This window comes from Paralichthys olivaceus, chromosome 4, assembly GCF_024713975.1.
Source record: "Paralichthys olivaceus isolate ysfri-2021 chromosome 4, ASM2471397v2, whole genome shotgun sequence".
Taxonomy (NCBI): domain Eukaryota; kingdom Metazoa; phylum Chordata; class Actinopteri; order Pleuronectiformes; family Paralichthyidae; genus Paralichthys; species Paralichthys olivaceus.
Window position 1 is genome coordinate 1,526,097 of NC_091096.1, and position 18,611 is coordinate 1,544,707.

Here is an 18,611-nt window from a genome sequence, read left to right on the forward strand (position 1 = left end):
AGTTTGCCTGAGACGTGAGGATCATTAAGAGGCCATGCACTAATTGACAGGTTTATCATAAAGGTTCAGACACATTCATTTGCTGGATAAACGTCAAAAGGAAAAAACGTTTTAATAGCTTTCCAGAGAGTCGAAAGAACTGCAGCTAACAACGTGAAACCTTTTTTTATGGCTTGTTCAGAACTCGGATCAATCTCTCTGCCCATTAACTTAAAGTTTCGAACACATAACTGCCGTCAAGGAGGAGAACATGAGGCTCTGCTCCACATTAAAGAAAGCACATTTAATACAGTGGCAATGAAGTCAAGTATCAGCCTCTGCTGTGCTGTTTGACTACAAAAAGGAAAAAAGGATATTACAGAAAACAAACCCATCCTTTGTTCTGATCCTTTAAGACCCGCAGTTCTGAATTCCAAGTAAAAACTAATTAGGTGAAACTGGGAATTACAAGACTTTTCCTTCACCTTAAATCTACAAAAATAAAATATGTGAGTGCTAAAGGTGCTTGAGTGTTTGTAGAAGCTGAAAAGAACCCAGGAGCATTAACCTACTTAGTTGGGAGGTAGGAGTTGGACTTGTTTGCACTTGAATGTGTTTTGGAGAAATTGAAAGGTTCAACGGTGTGAAAACACTCGAGGGAAATCTCTTTTTTATTAAGCTGAATGAATGATTGAGGAGGTTCGCATATTTAAGTCAGAACATCGAGAAGATTCACGGCAAAGGAGAGCTGATAAAACAACTTTTGATTTACCCTTGAAAATATAAATCTATGAGTTGGAACATTTAAACGTCTGCTCATATTTATAGAAGATTCTTGTTTCAAGTTTTTTGCTTTGAAGTCTGTGCACAGACTGTTTTACTGGTCCAAACACTCGACACTGTTTTTCAAAGTGCATCATGCTGAAGGAGAAGACAATTACTTATTCGCAATATCGTAGTACTTTTGAGAAATCAGATCGGTTTTAAAAACAGGAACATGAGGTGCTGCTGCCGAGATGCTGTGTCCGCAGAGGAACAATCCCTGAGAGTGACACCTACTGATGCTCGATACTGAAGTAACGTGTCCACAGGTGATGCGTCGAACACACTCGGTCCACACACACTACGCTGTCAGAGGATTTCCTCCCTCGGATCAGCAGGGGTGTGCTGGAGTCATTCTTCTACGTGACCAGACTCAGTAAAGACCCAGAATAAATAGCGGATTCCCCCTTAAGGATTTCTCATCTTAAGTAACCGGGCTTCGATTTGTCATAATATAATCAGGATGAAGTTGTATTCCGACCAATACTGCAGATATTTAAACTTCTCTCTGACGATTGTGTACACAGCTCACTCACGTCTACTGAGGCACTTTATACAAACTGGATATTAAAATATCCTGACCCCCCCCCCCCCATCCTCTATTACCGCGCTATCATGTGATGTAGGCTGATGAGGTTGGTGTGTCTGCATCCAAAAATTAATTACTGAAGGAACATTTTGAACGTGTCATGAAACCGATAAAAGCCACGATGGCCGCGTGTGTGCAGGGGAGTACTGACGAGAGAGGAACGATGATGAGGAAGGGGCCGTTGATCCTCTTGTGCTCCATCAGGTAGGTGATGAGGGCGATGGTTTGGATTGTTTTGCCGAGGCCCATCTCGTCAGCCAGGATGCCATTTAGATTGTTGTTGTATAGGGACACCATCCACTCCAGCCCCTGGACCTAGATCACACACAGACACAAAGATGAAAATAAAAGCCTGCAGACGACGCGTCTGTCATCTATTCAGTTACTTTCAACGCTTTAATGGACTTTGCTTTTTCCTTCAAACACAAAAGCCGACACTCTTAACAGCGATGAGCCATATTTAAGGTTTCAAGTGACAAAAGTTTACAGCATTTTAAAGCGATTATGACAAAAATAAAACCAAAAGGGGGAAAAACTGAAGCTGTTCTTATTGCTCAGAGGGCATAAATAAAACAGCACATAATCAAATAACGCATGGTGCATGTGAGGACCTGCTTTCTCCTATTAACAAAGTCTTCTCTACATGTAACAGTACAAATCAATGCAATGCTGTTCATAGTGAGTTTGATCTTACAGCCACTGTGGCATCTTATCCCTGCTGATTCATGAATGGTGGAAAAATATCAACTGTGTGACCAACTGCACGAGCTCGCCTGTGGCTATAACAATCGGCAAAAGACAGAACGGGGAAACGGGAGATAGCGAGGAGTGGGGGGGGCGCGACACAACCAATTAATTATCTGCATAGTTAACAAAACACCCGACAGCAGTCAGAGCTAATTCGAGAGAAAGAGACTGGCTGTGAGCAAAAGTTGTAAAAAAAAAAAAATAATCTCGTAATTTTACCGTAACAAATCCAGAGCTTCAGAAATTTCTGTTTGATAATTCGGGTTTGATGCACAGATTTCTGTTGTTACTGCAGAAGCTTGATCCAATTATTGTACAGCTGAAATATCTCCAATTATCCCCAAGGAGCTGCCGCCCTGTCTCAGCCACCGTATCTCATTTAAAGTCTGGCACACAATAAATCAGAGACGAACTGGGACCAAACCCTGATTGGAAGAAAATGCGAACAGCGGCCAACTGCCAGCTCACTATCTCTGGTAATCTCTCTTTCACTGCTACAGCAGAGACGACTTTATAACGTCATGCTGGAAAACAACACTGCAGACGGACATGTCTTTAAGCTCCACTACGATGACTGAGAGTTCAGTGTGTTTGGTCACACCCTCCATGCATCATCGAAACGAATGAGCAGCCGGCGAAGGAAACACTTCACGAACCCTCGGACCCGGTTTGACACTGGAGAACGAGCAGAAGGTTCCGAGGGACAACGCCAAACGTTCTGTGGGTTTTCTGTCATGAATGGAAACGAGACCAATTCAAATTCATTTCAGGTTTTCCATTACAGTCACCTCTGTTCTGTCGAACTCACTGTCATGCGTCACATGCAGCCGCCATTTCACAGAAATCTTCCTCCAAGTTTTGACAAAAGACTCCACTTATCTTTTCGATTCATGAGCCGTGGGCTTGGAAACATCTCGGCACAAACCAAACTCACAATAATAAATAAAAAGTGAAAATGAAAAGGTGAAGGAGGTTTTAAACAGGCCCTTCAGCGGATTGGTAATAAACATCCAACTGGAAACTAATTTAAAAGATAGTAGTAAAAATCTAAATTAACAACAAACGGTGGGGTGAGGAGTAAAAAGTCCCCGTCTCATCCATGTTAACAGATGGGACAGGGACCACACTAACTTTGGTTTTTATTAGTGTAATATGATGTGACAATGGAGTGAAACTTCATGATCGACCGCTGAGACTGACTTTGACTCCAAATGACGCCATCGAGGGAAGTGAAGACCCTTTGTCCATCTTTATATACAATCTCAAGTGCGTGTGCATTTACCTGGTAGTGTTTGAGCATCCCGTTGATCAGCAGCGACGACTGCTTCTCCACCCTCTCAATGACAGCATGGGCCACACCGTAGTAAGACTGGGAGCTGGTTTGTCCAGTGGGAACACTGTATTCATCATCCACATCCTGCTTGGCAGACCTGGACGAGTGTCGAGGTAAAAAAAAAAAGAAAAGAGTAAATGTGAAACCACTGTCGCCCTCTTAACGGCGCTCATTTTAACGATCGAGTTCAGTCCTCCGCTGCGTCTGGGGCAGGGAGCGATAGACTAGAGACGACCGGCACCCCTCACTAAGTGCCCCCCTCTGGTGAAGTCTCGACCGAGGGTCGGCTAACTTTAACATCTAAAGAGCTTTTTTATTTGCCAGTGAGAAAAAAATCTGTCTGGAGCCACAAAAACACTTTAACATAAACGAGCCTTGAAACTGCGGGAGGTTATTTATTCATCTTAAGCATTATATATATAAATATATATATATATATATAAATATATAAATATATAGTTGACAAACTAAATTGTCTCACCTCTGCTTCCTCAGCGGTTTTCAAAACACTCTCGTTCTTTTCATGCTTCAATAAAACCCAGTGTGCTTCTTCTGGAACTGTCGTTTTACATTACATCTATTGTTGGTTGCTAATATCTCACCAGAGAATAAATATTCTGGTAAATCTGCAGCAGTGGCAGAGAACCAAAACAACCTTATCGTGTTGTTGTAGGCCTGCATCAATGATAATTAAATGTTAAACCTCCTGCAGCTGAACTTCTACAGAGGCAGTTTTGAATAACTTTGAATAACCTGTTTAACAAACACCTGCTTTTTACCTCTGATTTCACCTAATCCTCTTTTCGAGCATTATAAAGAATATGGTTTAGTCTTTTTCTCATCTCTCTTGGAATTTCATCATTTTATATCTATGTTTTTATCTTTCTTTGCGTAACCGCCTTGGTTGTTTCTTTGTTGAGAGAGGTTTCGAGCAGAGGTTTATCAACTGAATACATCGAAATACACTTATCTTAAAGACAAGAGTTGGATGATACATCAATTCTTTTATTCCCTTTAATTTAATTAAGGTAAAAAGAGAAAGTAGAAAGGAAGTCCATACTCAATGATGTGCTTAGCAGCCTTCACAGTCACTACGTTTCCATTGGGATCGATTATCTTCTGCTCCTCTGTTTCTGCCTTGGCCACATCCTCTTCCTCCTAATGAAGACAAAGTTGATAATACATGAGTGAGTGCATACTTAATACAATCATAACAGAGAGGTCACAGAAGATCTGATGGGGATAAAACTCAATCATCAGACGTAACATCCCTGAGGTGCGTACAGCTACAGCCCCCTGGTGGTTTTTGATGTGTGCATCTGCATGTAGAGTTAATCTGACTCTCAGACTCTGAATCCCATTTAATCATATTTGAAGAGTTGGAGGCGAGGGAGCATGACCTCACATCCTCCACTGTTGGAATTCAGTAATAAGAAAGTCACTGACCTCCTCCTCAAACTCAGACCCGCTCTCCTCGCTGTCTGACCGCGGGGCGACTTCATACCTGGTGTTCGGGAGAGGGAAATAAGACAAGTACAAAGTCTTTATAATAGGCTTATTATAATTTCTGTTCGTGTTCCTCTTCATTATCAGTTATCCAGCAGTGGTCCCCATCAAAATCAAGGGTGGGATTTTATAACATTTTGAAGATTGAATCCTCACCCAACATTAACAGATCCCACATCATTTAAAAGCAAACAGCAGCAATAACTGAAAGTGTAGCCACTGTCAAAGTTTCAGCTTTGGGTGCAAATTCATGAACTGAAACTTTTGGCAGTGCTCAGGAGTCGCTTCTTAATCTGAGTTCCCTGTATTACCGGGGGAAAGAAAGCAGCAGGTGGTTTGCAACAGTGCAAACGCAGCAACTTATATTTCAAGGCATTTGTGTTAATACGCAGTTTAATTTAATTTGCCCAGTAACCTTCATAAAGTGTTCTCTGCATGTGCACCTGGGCGACAGCCACAGACTGAATTCATTCTTTTGGGAAACCCTGGATAGCCACGAATGAAGGGAGAAAAGCACCACTGGCAGTAAAAGACACACAATAACATCATGAGCCAACTGTGCAATTAACAGCCTCCTCACCCAGGATTCATCTCGAGCCAGGCCTCCAGCTGGCTGGATTTGGGAGCGTCCGTTCCCTGCAAGACTTTCCCTGTCTCTGTCTGAATCACCTTGACTGGCAGCTCGCTCATCTGGCTGCTCTCGTCCATGGGCTGCACAGCAAACAGCACAGGGAGAAACATTAATAAACCCGAACCTCAATACCTGAGTGAATACAGGCTATTTCCCTGTTGTCATGGCTGCACATTGCATTAATGCAAATTGACATAAACTGTATCAAGAAGCAGTTTAGATTTTCCCCATAAATTACATCATAAAGACGGCAAATCAATTACTTGTGTAACCAAGCTGCTCTAGATGAGAATGTCTGTGAATGCACAAGTGGGCGTATCCCTATAGTCGGACACATCTAATGAAACAGAAAATAAACTGTGTAGATAATTCCTGACATTAATTTGAGTTTCGTCTTTGCTTCACCGATCCAAGTTACAAGAAATGAAACGACGGATAATAAATCCCAGTTCTGAACCGATCATCTCCCTCTTCATTAGAATCCACTGTTTGGGACTTCTGAAGATTCTTTTAAACATCAACAAGCACTCATTTTTGTTTCTACCCAAATTGGCCTTGAAGGCTTCTGACTGGAGAAGGAGACAGTAGATTTCTGTTTGGTTTTGTAACATTATTTACAATCTTGTTTGATTTGCTTCAGTTTTGCGATCGGCCGGGGCCCTGTTACGTCTGAGAGAAGAATTAACGTTTGTCCAAACTGACGTGACAGAGCGTTGCACTTTAAACATGCAAAAAGTAATTTGGGTGGAGTGAAAACAAAGCAACGACAAATTATCACTTCATTTGATTTGATGGACATTGTTAATTATGGAGCAGCAAAATGTTTGTGTCTCTACTTCATCACAGTTTTGTGTTTCAACAACATCTAGCTCTAAACGCTTCTCTTTATTCAGCAGCTGGCCTCTCGTTTGTCTCTTCTCTTTCTTTCTGATGCTGAGTAGAGGACAGAAGTCTTTTGGAGCTTTTGCTGCGCTCGTCGGCTGCAGCAGTAGCTGTTAGGTTGTGGGCTGGGCTGTTGTAAAGCTGCAGATTTGCGGGGAAATTATGTAAATGTTTATCAGTACTGGAAAACCCTTTCACTGCTTTTCATACACTCCTTGTTTAAAGCCACAAACCAATGACCGGCTCCAGAGAGTGCAACCTCAATACTAGATGCCTCTAAATCCTACTCGCTGCTCCTATAAAGACACGTCAGCTTCATAACAAGTATATGATATTAAAAGACCAGAGCATACAAGCACACAGTGAAACACTGCAGCAGCTTACCTCTCCATCCGGTCCAATGGCGCTGGTGCCTTCACCATCTCCATCCACCTTCTACACATCAAACACATAAACCCGTTCAGCTGCCACACTCTAAGTGCTGTTATAATATCACAACATGTTATTTTAAAGTACAGATTACACCAGTGCCTCAGTGGCTCTGTAATGGACCTGGGTGCTTTTAATAACACAGTTTTGATCCATTCCTCCTTTGCGCAGTGGTCAGTGAGGAAAAACTCTCCAACAGGATTATTATCTAATTATCTAAATGACTCTGTGTTTACCTTCAATGTTGAGACTCAGATGCTATTTCCAGATTCATCATTACACACAGTTAAGTGAGATTGCAGAGCATGTGGCAGAGCTGACTAACGTCAGCGTCAGGGATGTGAGGCCCAGCGTAGCGGATGTTTTAGATTCAGCAGGTGTTCTGTGACGACACCAGATGACTTCGCTGATTAGCTCAGCCGCTCTCACAGAGGTGTGTGTATGAAACTGTGTGAGGTACCGTGGATTCTGAGCTCGTGTCTCTTTGAGTTTCATCTCATTGTCATTGTGGAAAATGCTTGAAATAATAACGAACCGTGAGATTAGCTGAAACATCCCTCTAATAAGGTGCCTGAGAATATTTTGTTAAGTTGTTTAAACCAAGGTCTAAGACAAACGTTAGTGTATTTCCCTTCCTACCTTCTTTTTCTTCTTCTTCCTCTTCTTCTCCTTGGCAGCCTGGGCAGCTTTGTGTTCGTACACCAGCGTGGTGAGGTTGGCCACGTATTCATCTGTCTGCTGCAGCAAGTACGCCAGACGCTTGTCTTTCTTCTGGTCGATGAGTTTTCTGTAGCCTTCCTCATCCTCTGCCTGAGAGGGAGATGGTGACAGGAGGTTGAGCAGAGACTCTTAAAGACAATAATCGTCAAAATCACGCGGCGGTCACGCACCGCTGTAACAGGCCTTTATGTGTTCAGTGAAGCTGGGGACTAAATACTGATTTCTGTTTTGTCTGAAATCTTCATTCATAAGCAGTGACGGCCATGAAAAAGTCTAAATCTTCCAGCACCATCCTCTAACAGTGATGATGACATGTTTGTTTTTGTTTTTCCGGGTTCTTACCATGAGTCTCCTCATCCTCTCCTTCTCGATTCTCTCAGTCTCCTTCTTCTGTTCCCGCTCGGTGTTGGTGTGCCAGTTGGCGATGGCCCTGGTGAGTTTCTGGACTTTACCGGACACAGAGCGGTGATACTCTTTGAAGTCCTTGGCATGCTGAAGGATACTGTTGAGATACTCCTGAGAAGACGAGACGTACAAGTTGTTGAAGTATTTAAAAAAATCAGCTGGATCATATACCCCTCCTTCCCTGGATATATCATATAACGTCATACAAATGTCCAAACATCATCAATTAAATCATTATCTAATACAATTAAGTGCTGTATTACCAGACTTCACTTTGTCTTCCACTTTAGATGGAACATGTCAAAGTACAGGCACTGACTGATGCCTTGTTTTTGAACGGATGGATTGATGGATGTGCCCTTGACAAGAAATAGTTTTCTCTTCTTCGTCTTAAGTGATGACATCCGTATTTTGTGTCAAAATCGAATTTGTTTTGAAAGCACTTGCTTCTAAAGGCTTTCATTTTCAAATTTGTGCAACGTAGCGTGTTTAAAAAACAGTCCTGCTGCTGTCGTGGTTCAATCACAAGACCACACTGGACCATTTTGATTCTAAACCCTGACATCAGCCCTGACACTGCTCTTTTCTGAATTATAGTACAGACGCCCTTGTGCCGATCACCTGATGTTTCTGCCTGCGCTTCTTTTCCTGCTCCAGCTTCTGCTGCTTCTCCAGCTTCTCTGTCATGCGGGCCTCCCTCAGCGTCTGCCGCTTGCTGCGTCTGTAGGCCTTCGAGTTGAGGGCGGTCTCCAGGGTCGTGTCTCGCCTCATGCACGCCACCACATCCTGCCTCAGCTGGAGATATAAAAACACATCAGAAGATGTTTGCTCACAGTGTTGAAACTTAAGAATGTAAAGTTAACTTTCCTCATGGCATGAAACGTTTCATCACTTCCCTTAAAACATTTGTTATACGTCATTGACATGAATTTCAGGAAAACAGTCTGTAGGGACTGATAATCCACACAAATCAAATTACTAATGTCTTTTATCTGCATTATTCTATTCTATAACATTTTGAATCCCCAAGTTAAAATAACATGACTGGAGTTCAGTGTGGAGTGTTGACGCACTGTGTATGTTTGGTTTTACATTTACACACGAGACACGGTTGTGTACCTGCCGCTGAAAGTTGAGCAGGCGCAGAGCTTTGAGCTCCACTGTGGCTTTAGTCCTCAGGTCAGGAGGCAGCGAGCCCGGCAGACTCTCCAGCTCCTGAATCCGATGAGCAATCCGAGCCTGCAACCTGAAGAACATTAGGACGACATGAAGTACATTTCGGTGAAATTATTAGACTTGCAATTAATTATTATTTGTAAATGTTTGCTTGATTCTTTGTTTGTGATTTTTTTGGTCTTATATATTAATATTTGAAGTAGAGTCATACAGATTTATGAGCCAAGTTTCAGGCTTTCATTTGAATCAGTAGATTGATTTTATAGCTGTGAACACAAAATGACTGAATTGATTATCTGGCTAATTGTTAGTTAAAATGTGGACAATAAAATATGAAATTAGAACCAGTAGCATTATAGAAGTTCAGAGGATCATTTATTTACATTAGCAAAAAAAAAATCCCAGAAAAGGTGAAATGTTAATTTCCACTTCAATTATTTTTATCTACCGGAGGAGTGAGAGTTTATAACGGACTGTGACTGTGAGTCTTTATTTCAGGACTGATCTTCATACAGCTGTCAAAGTCTGTCCAGAGAAACTACTGTATGTCACACCAACCCAAAGGATGCGTAAAGAAAACTCTCATATTATTGGTTTTGAGATACAACTGCTCCGGTGTCTCGGGTGTTCAATAAATGATAAGGTATGTTTGAGCGCTACCCACGGTTCTGTTTTTCTCTGACAGTTTGCCGAGTCGGTATAATTGGACGGACGAGATGAGGAGAGGTCAGCTCTTCTTTTTCTTCACCTCGTCTGTACGTCAGGGCTGATCTGAACCCAAGTGGAAGATACTATCAAAGCAAGAGCCTCGAAGTCTCATGAAGAAAAACAAACCTTTAGTCTGCGTTTCTGTTTTTCACGAGCACCGGTAAGACGAGTAAGTTGAGCCCTTTTCAAATTCTACAGAAAATCTTTAAGTTTCTGACACGTTTTCTGTAAAAACTCACAACACCTCCGTCACAGGTCAAATCTGAAGAAAATAAATGTTGAGCTCAATCGACTGCACCAAAGAGGTTTAACACCCATCTCTCTCTCTCTCTCTCTCTCTCTCTCTCTCTGTGTGTGTGTGTGTTTACCAATATGCTATGAAATGAAATGTTTTCATATTACAGAATAAGCACTGCAGAAAAGATCACATAACAAAATACAATTAAAAATGTTTTGGTTGAATTTAAATTAACATCTGCTTTTGTAAATTAAAACAATCTAAAGATATGAAATCAATTAATATCTTCTTTTAAATTACTGCTGAATATTTTAAAACAGGATAATAAAATCAAATGATGGATCTCAAATGTTTAATTCACCTCAAAGTGGGGATAGCAATTGTTTGTGAACTGTATGTGCAGGCAGTGGGTGATGAATACCTGTACTCTCTCTCCTGAAGGATTCCCACTGGGTCCAAACCTTGGGGCTTCTGGATCGGCGTGACTCGGTTCTGCTTCTGCTGCATCTGGAGCATGGGGGACACCTGCTGCCCGGGAGGCTGAGGGGTCACTGAACCGCCTGGCAAGGGTCCAGCCGGCACAGCAACCGCCTGAGGTAGTGCCGGGGACGGGCGTCCACTGGAAGCAGGGGTTAGGTGCTTCTGAGCATTGGCTTGATTTTCACCACCCGGACCTGGAGACCACAGACAGTGTCGGATGCTGGGTCAACTCTTAGTGGGGCAGGTTGACAAGAGACGGACACGGAATACAAACCAGGGTTTCATCTGTTCCATTAATCCAATACCAGCACTTCATCTTTTAAGACCAAGCATCAGACAGCTGCACATGACTGGCCTTCCCCCTCACAGGCCTGGATCCAGAACATAACACTGACACTACACCTTCATCTAAACCACGACTTCTCTGACAGCGTTTTTACACTGAAAGTTTGAGTCATGCTTCATGTGTTTGTTCCATTGTTTCCATTTGATCTGGTTAGTTTTAGTTTCTAAAGAATGTTGACAGACATACACACGTCGTGTCGTCCTGTGTATGGTTCCGGTTCAGAGGACAGATATTACTTCTGGTACAGAGTTAAAATGCTTGTGTAGACATTTGTTTGTTTTAAAATGAAATCACATCAGTGTGAACGCAGCCTCATACTGTACTCACCATCAGACCAAGGCTTGGGTCCTATGCTCTGATTGTGTCCCTGCATGATCGGGGTTGGACAGGGACTCAACTGGGGTCCACCTAAAGGTGCCATAGCCATTCCTTTCAACAAGATAAAAGTTTTATATTAAAAAAGGTTCAGGTCTTGGACTTAACCAATGAATTAATGATACTGATAAGTCCATATTGTTGCAACAGCTCTAAAATATTATTAATTTATGCAAAACAATCTATAACAGTAAATTCCCATGTGACAGTTTTCGTCCCCTCCAAAAATTATGTTCATTTTTACTTCTGGATTTATTCTAATCTAATAATTATATTAATCTTAATTTGGATGACACAGAAATCGATCTCACAAGACATACTAACAGAAGACACTTGTCCCTTTCATAGTAGTAAATATGTTAACATACAAAAATACAACACTAAATCCAACACTTGTTGTGTGATATCCCATTTCTAAATATTAGCATCACAAACAGAAATAGAAATAAGTGTGTTCAGATCTGTTCATCAGGAATGATTGTCTTGCTCATAATTAAGAAAATCCCATAGTCTCAATAACCAGTTAAACCGTACGTCCCTACCTGGAGGTCTGTTGTATGGACTCGCACTCTGTGGTGGCGGCTGCTGCTGTTGCTGCTGTTGTTGTTGTTGTTGCTGTTGTTGTTGTTGTTGCTGCTGCTGCTGCTGCATTGTGGGTAGGCTCCTCTTGCCCTGAACAGCCAGTTGGAGGTTTTCCGGCAGGGGTTGCCCGCGGCCCAGGATCTTGTAGGCCAGGATCTGAGCTCTGAGCTGCTGCAGCTGGACCGGGCTGAACGCAGAAGGTCCTCGTCCCTGCTGGCCCATGTTGGACATACTGGGCATGCTTCCCTGGGGATCCATGGGCATCATGGGGCCGGACTGTGACGGAGGCATATGGGGCGGCGTGGGGCCGCCACCTCCTCCACCTCCTGACATGGGGCTGGAAGCATGCTCATGGACACCCATGGGGGATGGATGGGGGGACATGTATCCTATAGAAGACAGACAGAAGTTTTAACCCATGATTCACACAGGAACCTTTAAAGCAGCAGGTCCCAACTTGTGGGTCGCTTCCCATTTCAAGAGATTTCACAATCAACGCGGTTTAAAAAAAGAAAGAAAATAAGATCGTGAGAATGAATAATTACCATTTAGTTATAATGGTTGAATTTTGAAGACATATGCAACATGTGAAGGAGCGTTTCTTCAATGAGTCACCACCCTAAAAGGTTTGGAGTCACTGCCTATAAGTACTAATTACATTTCAGTTACCGCTGAGCCAGTTTAGAAAGCCGACAACTTTTACTTTCACAAACAAATCAGTACGAGACCTTGGCTGTGCTGGTCCATGGGACTCTGTGGAGGCCCCATCCCACTATGCAGAGATCTCATCCCCACACCTTTCATGTGACCAAAGTGCATCGCGTCTGCCATTGTCTTGTCATTCATCCCTTCCATGGGCTGAAAATGGAAAGAAATTATGTCTAATTGTATATAAGTATTCTATTTTAGTTTTGTCTTTGTGATAATCAATAATTCTGTCATAAAACACAATATAAAAACATTAGAAATCCAAGTTATATTTAGAAAATAAATTAAAAAAGAAACAATTTTGGCCTTGACTTCAAAATATATTTGGGTATTTCTATAATCTGAATTTATGGTTCTCATCATGCAACTGGAGCATTAGGCCCTTTACCTTGTGCATAGGATACATGCCGTCCTGAGAGTAATCGCTCTGCCCCTGGCCCTGCATGCCATGGGGGGCATTGGGTGTTCCAGGTCCAGGACTGGGTCCCATCATACTGTGAACAGAGCCTGGGGAAGGGTCCGGTCCAGGGCTGGGGCCCAAGATGGGCCCTGGGGAGAGACCTGCCCCCGGAGAAGGGCCAGGATGGGACATACCACCTGGTGTGTCTGAGGGGGTGGACATCTACTGAACTGCTGGACGGATACCAGAGAGTTACAGTGGATAAAATGAGGGACATGATTTTAATACAACGCAAACAATACAAGTACAAAACCACGATAACATTTATTATCAATATAATAATTGGATTTTAATATTTCCTACATATTCTTCAACAGAATTATAATTTATAGGTGCTTCTACTACTGTTGCACTTCGGTTTACGTTTTCTGGGGACGTCTGCAAATATTTTGAAATAGTCACTGTTTGTCTCCCTTGTAAACAGACGCCCTTTGTCAATTTATAGATTAACCTTGTGTAACAACAAATCACTGCATTTTCTATTCTACCATCAGAGAGAATCCTTGCACATGAAAAGTCAGAAGACACAGACACAGGCCTTTGGCTAGTTCTATAAAACGCACTGAAAGACAACATGCACCCAATCCACAGAACCAGAACCACATTCTGTTGACACATCTCATGCACCTGGGGGCCTCATCCTTTGTTTAAAGGTCCAGTGCGTAAGATGTAGGTGAAAGGGATCTATTAGCATAAATTGAATATAAATTAATCCTAGCAATGTTCTCACTGGTGTGTTTCATCCTAATTGTACAAAATGTTGTTTCTTTACCCAAGAACCACTGTTTTTTTTAATAATTAGAAGGGGGAGGGGGAGGTGAGCTGCAACATTCACCACTAAATTCTACAAACTGAAGGGACCAACTGTTTTACTTGTAATTGCATTTTAAAACGGTGCTATATGAAAGAGATATTTTTATATAATTATTATTATAAAAAACTGCATATTGCTGCATGTGGACTGGAAAAATCTTCTATTATCAGTCAACTTTTCGTTTTTGCTGCAAATGTTGTCAGACCTGCACACCAGGATGCAAACATCAGCTGACTGTCGATGAGTACACAATATATATATATATATAACACAATCTGATGACGTCATCGTGTTATTATAGCGTCACTGCTGTGAGACGTTGGGCAGAGAGGATCACGTCATGTTTAAAAACAGCCAGTATTTAACTAACAGCTTTACAGGAGCTGGTTCAATTTAATAACGAAGTGTTTAATGGTTTATAAGGAGAAACATGAAGAAGCATCGCTGTCTGCTGTCACTGCTCCACTGTGACTGGATCATGGCTTCCCCCAAAGAAAACGACCCGGGGGCCATCACAGATGTGCACGGACACCAAACTTTCAGCCGGAAGTGAAGCAGCTGAGCCCGGCGACGTTCCCGCGGACTGAAGATCAACTTTAATGTCAGACTTGAGGGAACCAGCGTGTCGTGAACACCTCTCCCCCCCCCCCCCCCCCCCCCCCCCCGGGGGGTGAGGGGGGGGGACGGGCTGACAAACGGGTTTGTTGTCGCTCGAGCGTCGCTGAACTTGGCTAACGGCTAGCCGCGGCTAACGCTAGCTTAGCACGTAGCCTAGCTAGCTCCGCCCGCAGACCCCCGGAGCCCGCGTCCGGTCAGAAAGTGTGACAGCTACCGGGACTCGTGTCGGCGGACGATCCGGTGTTTTACCTTCTGGCTGCACAGCTGCTGCTCAGTTCGGTGGAAGAGTTCTGAGTGTTTCTACGGCTTCACTCCTCCTCCATGTTGTTCTGCTGACACCTTCAACTTTCCCTCTGTCGCCATCACTGATTCGTCAGTGTCACCGGAAGTCCCGCCCACCTCCGCGGCGATTGGCCGGATTGGCTGAAACTGCAAAATGAAGTCACTTAAAATATAATTGATCAGATTGTTGTAATGAGCTGTGTTAATTAGTATTCATCTCGTATCAGCAGAGGGTGAATACGATTCAGTTCTGAGCTTCACATCATATGAGTTTAAAGTTAGTTACACAAATAACAAGGAAGCAACAACAGAGCGATATTAAGCACAACAACTTAAAAAGATCCTCGTGAATTAAAATCATTCCTCACTCAACAAACAACACATGAGTTTGTGAGTTTCCTCACGATGGTCGACATGTTTGATTCTCTGTCCCCAGCAGTCGTATCCTGTTGTCGTCTCTGTCAACATCCTCACCTGTGATTTACTGGAGGTTTCCATTCCGCTTAGTTTGTACATATAATATATAAGATAATAGAGTTAAAGGGTCCTCGCCTCCACCTGCGCTGGATGTCTGTTGTTTTTTTTACGTAAAGGGATTATTCCCCCCTCATCAGGCTGTCAGCTGCAGCAGCAGAGTGACAGAATCCAAACCCACCTTTAACTTGATCTTCAATAACATCTCAGAATAACACAGGACAAGATGACACTATTTTCCAGGTAATTTCACTGAGGCGCTGATAAGGATCTCAACCTATCATCAGACGAATCAATTCATGCCTTTCACACCCTGTTGGCTTCTCTTTGTTCCCTGGAATATCTTCAGGGGATCTTGGAACTGAAGAGACAGTTGCTGGAGGGTGTTTTAAGAGTTTGGGGCTGCACATGAGGTAAATACAGCAGAGAGTTGGATACCGATGGAGCACAATCACATACAAGCTCCTGCACCATGAGCTTTATCGCTTGATGTATTTAACTCATGTTGTGCATATTTACTTTTTAAAGAGTTATGAATGCAGGACTTTTACTTGCTACTTATGCAATATTTTAATACTTTTTTACTGTAGGTGAAGTATCTGAGTGCCACAAAACACAAATCAGTTTAACTGCTCAGTTTCTCCAATAAGTTAAAACACAAGAAAGTCACTGTGTTCATTCATAAACAAATATACCAGAATCAAGTAAATACTTAATGAACTCAATGTACTGCATCGAATGGTCAAATTGAATATGACAGATACTGCCTGTACATTTCATGGTGTGATCAGTGGGAAACTTCATCATATCACACACACACAGTATTTGTTTCATATTTAACAGGGACAGAAATAATTGGATGTTGTGATAAATGTTGTCCGAGCTGATATTTGGAGGAAAGAGTGAACTGCATCTGTGATGTTTCCATTTACAAAGTACTGGTGAAGTAATGTGTCATCATCATATGCGATTTATCTATAAAAGTGTTGAGACGAATGAATTCTGAATAAATGTGTGACGTGTGGACACAGTCTTTCTTTAAACCTACAGGAGAAGTGACTTGTGTGTCGGTCCGTGCAGTCTTTAGAGTGGACACAGGATGGCAGCAGTGACCAGCGGTGGCCCCAGTAAACTGGCCCCTGCTGCTGCAGTGAAGCTCTGAACAAACATGTCAGCTCCAGAGTGATTGAGGGGCCAGGCCACATTTACATACACTAACTAACTTAGTCTGATCACAGCGCTGTGCACTTTCAAAGGCCCGGCATGCAAATCACACACAGGTTCAGTCAAGCATCCATTTGCATCTTTGTGATATCATAGGCTTTGTTTTGTTTTCAGTATGAAAAGATAAAGCTGTTTTCACTGCACATTTGATTGTTCAAACTCAGGTAATGTGCTTTTCTGTCCAGTTCATCTTCTGCTCAGTTCAGCTGCATTTGCATGGAGTGTATGTTAGAAAAATAAACTGAGATAAATATCAAACACAGAACATGCTCAGGACTGAAATATGGCGATGAACATTCAAATTTTTTATCTTCAATCCTTGTTAGATTCATGTTTTTCTTAAATCACGCATGAAAATAAATATTTTGAATGTCTCCGTCTTACTCATGTTCACTCAAAGGAAGAAAACAAATATGCTTCAACACATGCTGAGGAAAATTAGATTAGATATACTTTATTCATCCCACAACGGGGGAATTTACTTACTAAAAAATAAATAATATTTGTGCAATAATCCTGGACAATTTGTTGGAAAAATGAGGTGTGCACCTTGTTAATAGTAACTTTGAGATCACTTTTATAAATAACGTGAAGCCTAGCTCAGATGTATCTCACTGGATTTCTGATTTCTGTGTTTCAAAGCTCTTTATTTCCCTCGGTGCAGCATCAGTCCATCTGTGGCCGATGACACTTGAATGACCTTGTAAGTCATTCAAAGCGCTCCGTCATTTGAATACCTCACAGATCAATTAACAAAGCCGCCCATTTAAATGTTGATCTTGACTTCCCCCCCTCGACCAACCTGCCCTTTCTTACACGTCTCCATAAAGGATGTGCTCCGGGTTCCTGGATGTAAATTTCAGCCCAAAAGCAAAGCTGAGTAACTTTGTGGTTGAAACCGCCGGCCCCTTCAGATTCACCGATCCAGGAAAGGGCTCGGCCGCAGTCATTTGGCAGTGAAAGGACTAGTGGTTGTGGCTTCCATTCACCTTGAAACCCTCAGGAAAAAGCCTCAGGTGAAGCACGGGCGTGACATTTTATTAAGTCTGCAGCTTTCTGCAGAGTTGGACTGAACAATGGGACGCTCCTTTACAGATGCAAAGAAGGGCCCTTGAATTCATCCTCCTCTCTGAAGAACTCAGTCTTCCTTTTATTTTTCTCTGTGAAGACAAGACGTCTTGAAAATCCAATCATAAGATCAATCTGCACCGAGGAAAGACTGAAGAAAATGCCCTTCAAGTTTGTTATTTAACTTTGAATACCCTTAAAAAAAAATATATATATATATATATATATATTTAGCAATAAAAAGTAAGTTAATGGCTTTAAAGTTGTTCATATTATCTCTGAACTGAGATACACTGATCTCTGGCTCTGTGCGAATTCCTCAGAGAGATGTTAAACATGCAAATACTGTATTATTTATGATATTACTGTATAATATACTGCAAAAGATACCTTGATGCCTCAGTAGAACTGATCAAAAGTGGTTTTGATAAATAATTGATGCTTTAGTAGTTTGGGTTCATAAGGTCCAGTCACTTTGACTTTACTTGCTGTTATAACATTCTATTGACCCGATAATGATTTTTTTATATTTCATATCATTACAGAACACACACAGAACTTCATCATATATTTCTGTTGCTTTTGATTGATAACTGATAAAGTTTTTCTTATGATGATTTCAAGTTTATCTATTGATACATTTCTGTTTATTTTTATTTACCTGAAATATATATATTTGATGAGTCGGTGTCCCAACCAAAAGAAAAACAAGTGGACGAATGAAACAAATCTAAAACCAAATTAAATCTTTTGATGAAATACCAAAAGTCTAATTTACATATCTGTGAAATATTAATATTTCTGACACAATTAATGATAAAACCTTTAACTCTAAGACATTGTCGAGTACATTTAATAATAAAAGTGTATATTATTAATCTTTATGTGTTGTGATGCATTGACATCATGACGCAGCGTCGATAAACACACACTGACTAACAGACACACTAACACACACAGTGTTTTCTTGCACAGGTGTGAGCAAACACACTGTGTGTTATAATTAGTTTTACAT

The 18,611-nt window shown here is 41.8% G+C and overlaps 1 protein-coding gene across 2 annotated transcripts in view; it reads right to left on the reverse strand.

Annotated features, from left to right (window-relative positions):
- smarca2 (SWI/SNF related BAF chromatin remodeling complex subunit ATPase 2) overlaps nucleotides 1-15,299 on the reverse strand; it is a 41,016-nt gene extending 25,717 nt beyond the window's left edge. Inside the window, exons 1-16 of one of the 2 annotated variants that reach the window (XM_069523291.1) lie at nucleotides 14,798-15,299; nucleotides 13,045-13,289; nucleotides 12,677-12,806; nucleotides 11,909-12,337; nucleotides 11,319-11,420; nucleotides 10,587-10,839; nucleotides 9,163-9,289; nucleotides 8,665-8,838; nucleotides 7,981-8,154; nucleotides 7,558-7,728; nucleotides 6,874-6,924; nucleotides 5,557-5,687; nucleotides 4,917-4,974; nucleotides 4,531-4,628; nucleotides 3,420-3,567; nucleotides 1,542-1,705 (exon numbers count right to left, since the gene is read on the reverse strand). In XM_069523291.1, the coding sequence (XP_069379392.1) occupies nucleotides 1,542-1,705; nucleotides 3,420-3,567; nucleotides 4,531-4,628; nucleotides 4,917-4,974; nucleotides 5,557-5,687; nucleotides 6,874-6,924; nucleotides 7,558-7,728; nucleotides 7,981-8,154; nucleotides 8,665-8,838; nucleotides 9,163-9,289; nucleotides 10,587-10,839; nucleotides 11,319-11,420; nucleotides 11,909-12,337; nucleotides 12,677-12,806; nucleotides 13,045-13,278 (2,444 nt within the window). In that variant the 5' untranslated portion in view covers nucleotides 13,279-13,289; nucleotides 14,798-15,299. The remainder of the gene's footprint in view (nucleotides 1-1,541; nucleotides 1,706-3,419; nucleotides 3,568-4,530; nucleotides 4,629-4,916; nucleotides 4,975-5,556; nucleotides 5,688-6,873; nucleotides 6,925-7,557; nucleotides 7,729-7,980; nucleotides 8,155-8,664; nucleotides 8,839-9,162; nucleotides 9,290-10,586; nucleotides 10,840-11,318; nucleotides 11,421-11,908; nucleotides 12,338-12,676; nucleotides 12,807-13,044; nucleotides 13,290-14,797) is intronic. The other variant, XM_069523290.1, reaches the window with a different exon arrangement.
- Between the last annotated feature and the right edge of the window lie 3,312 nt (nucleotides 15,300-18,611).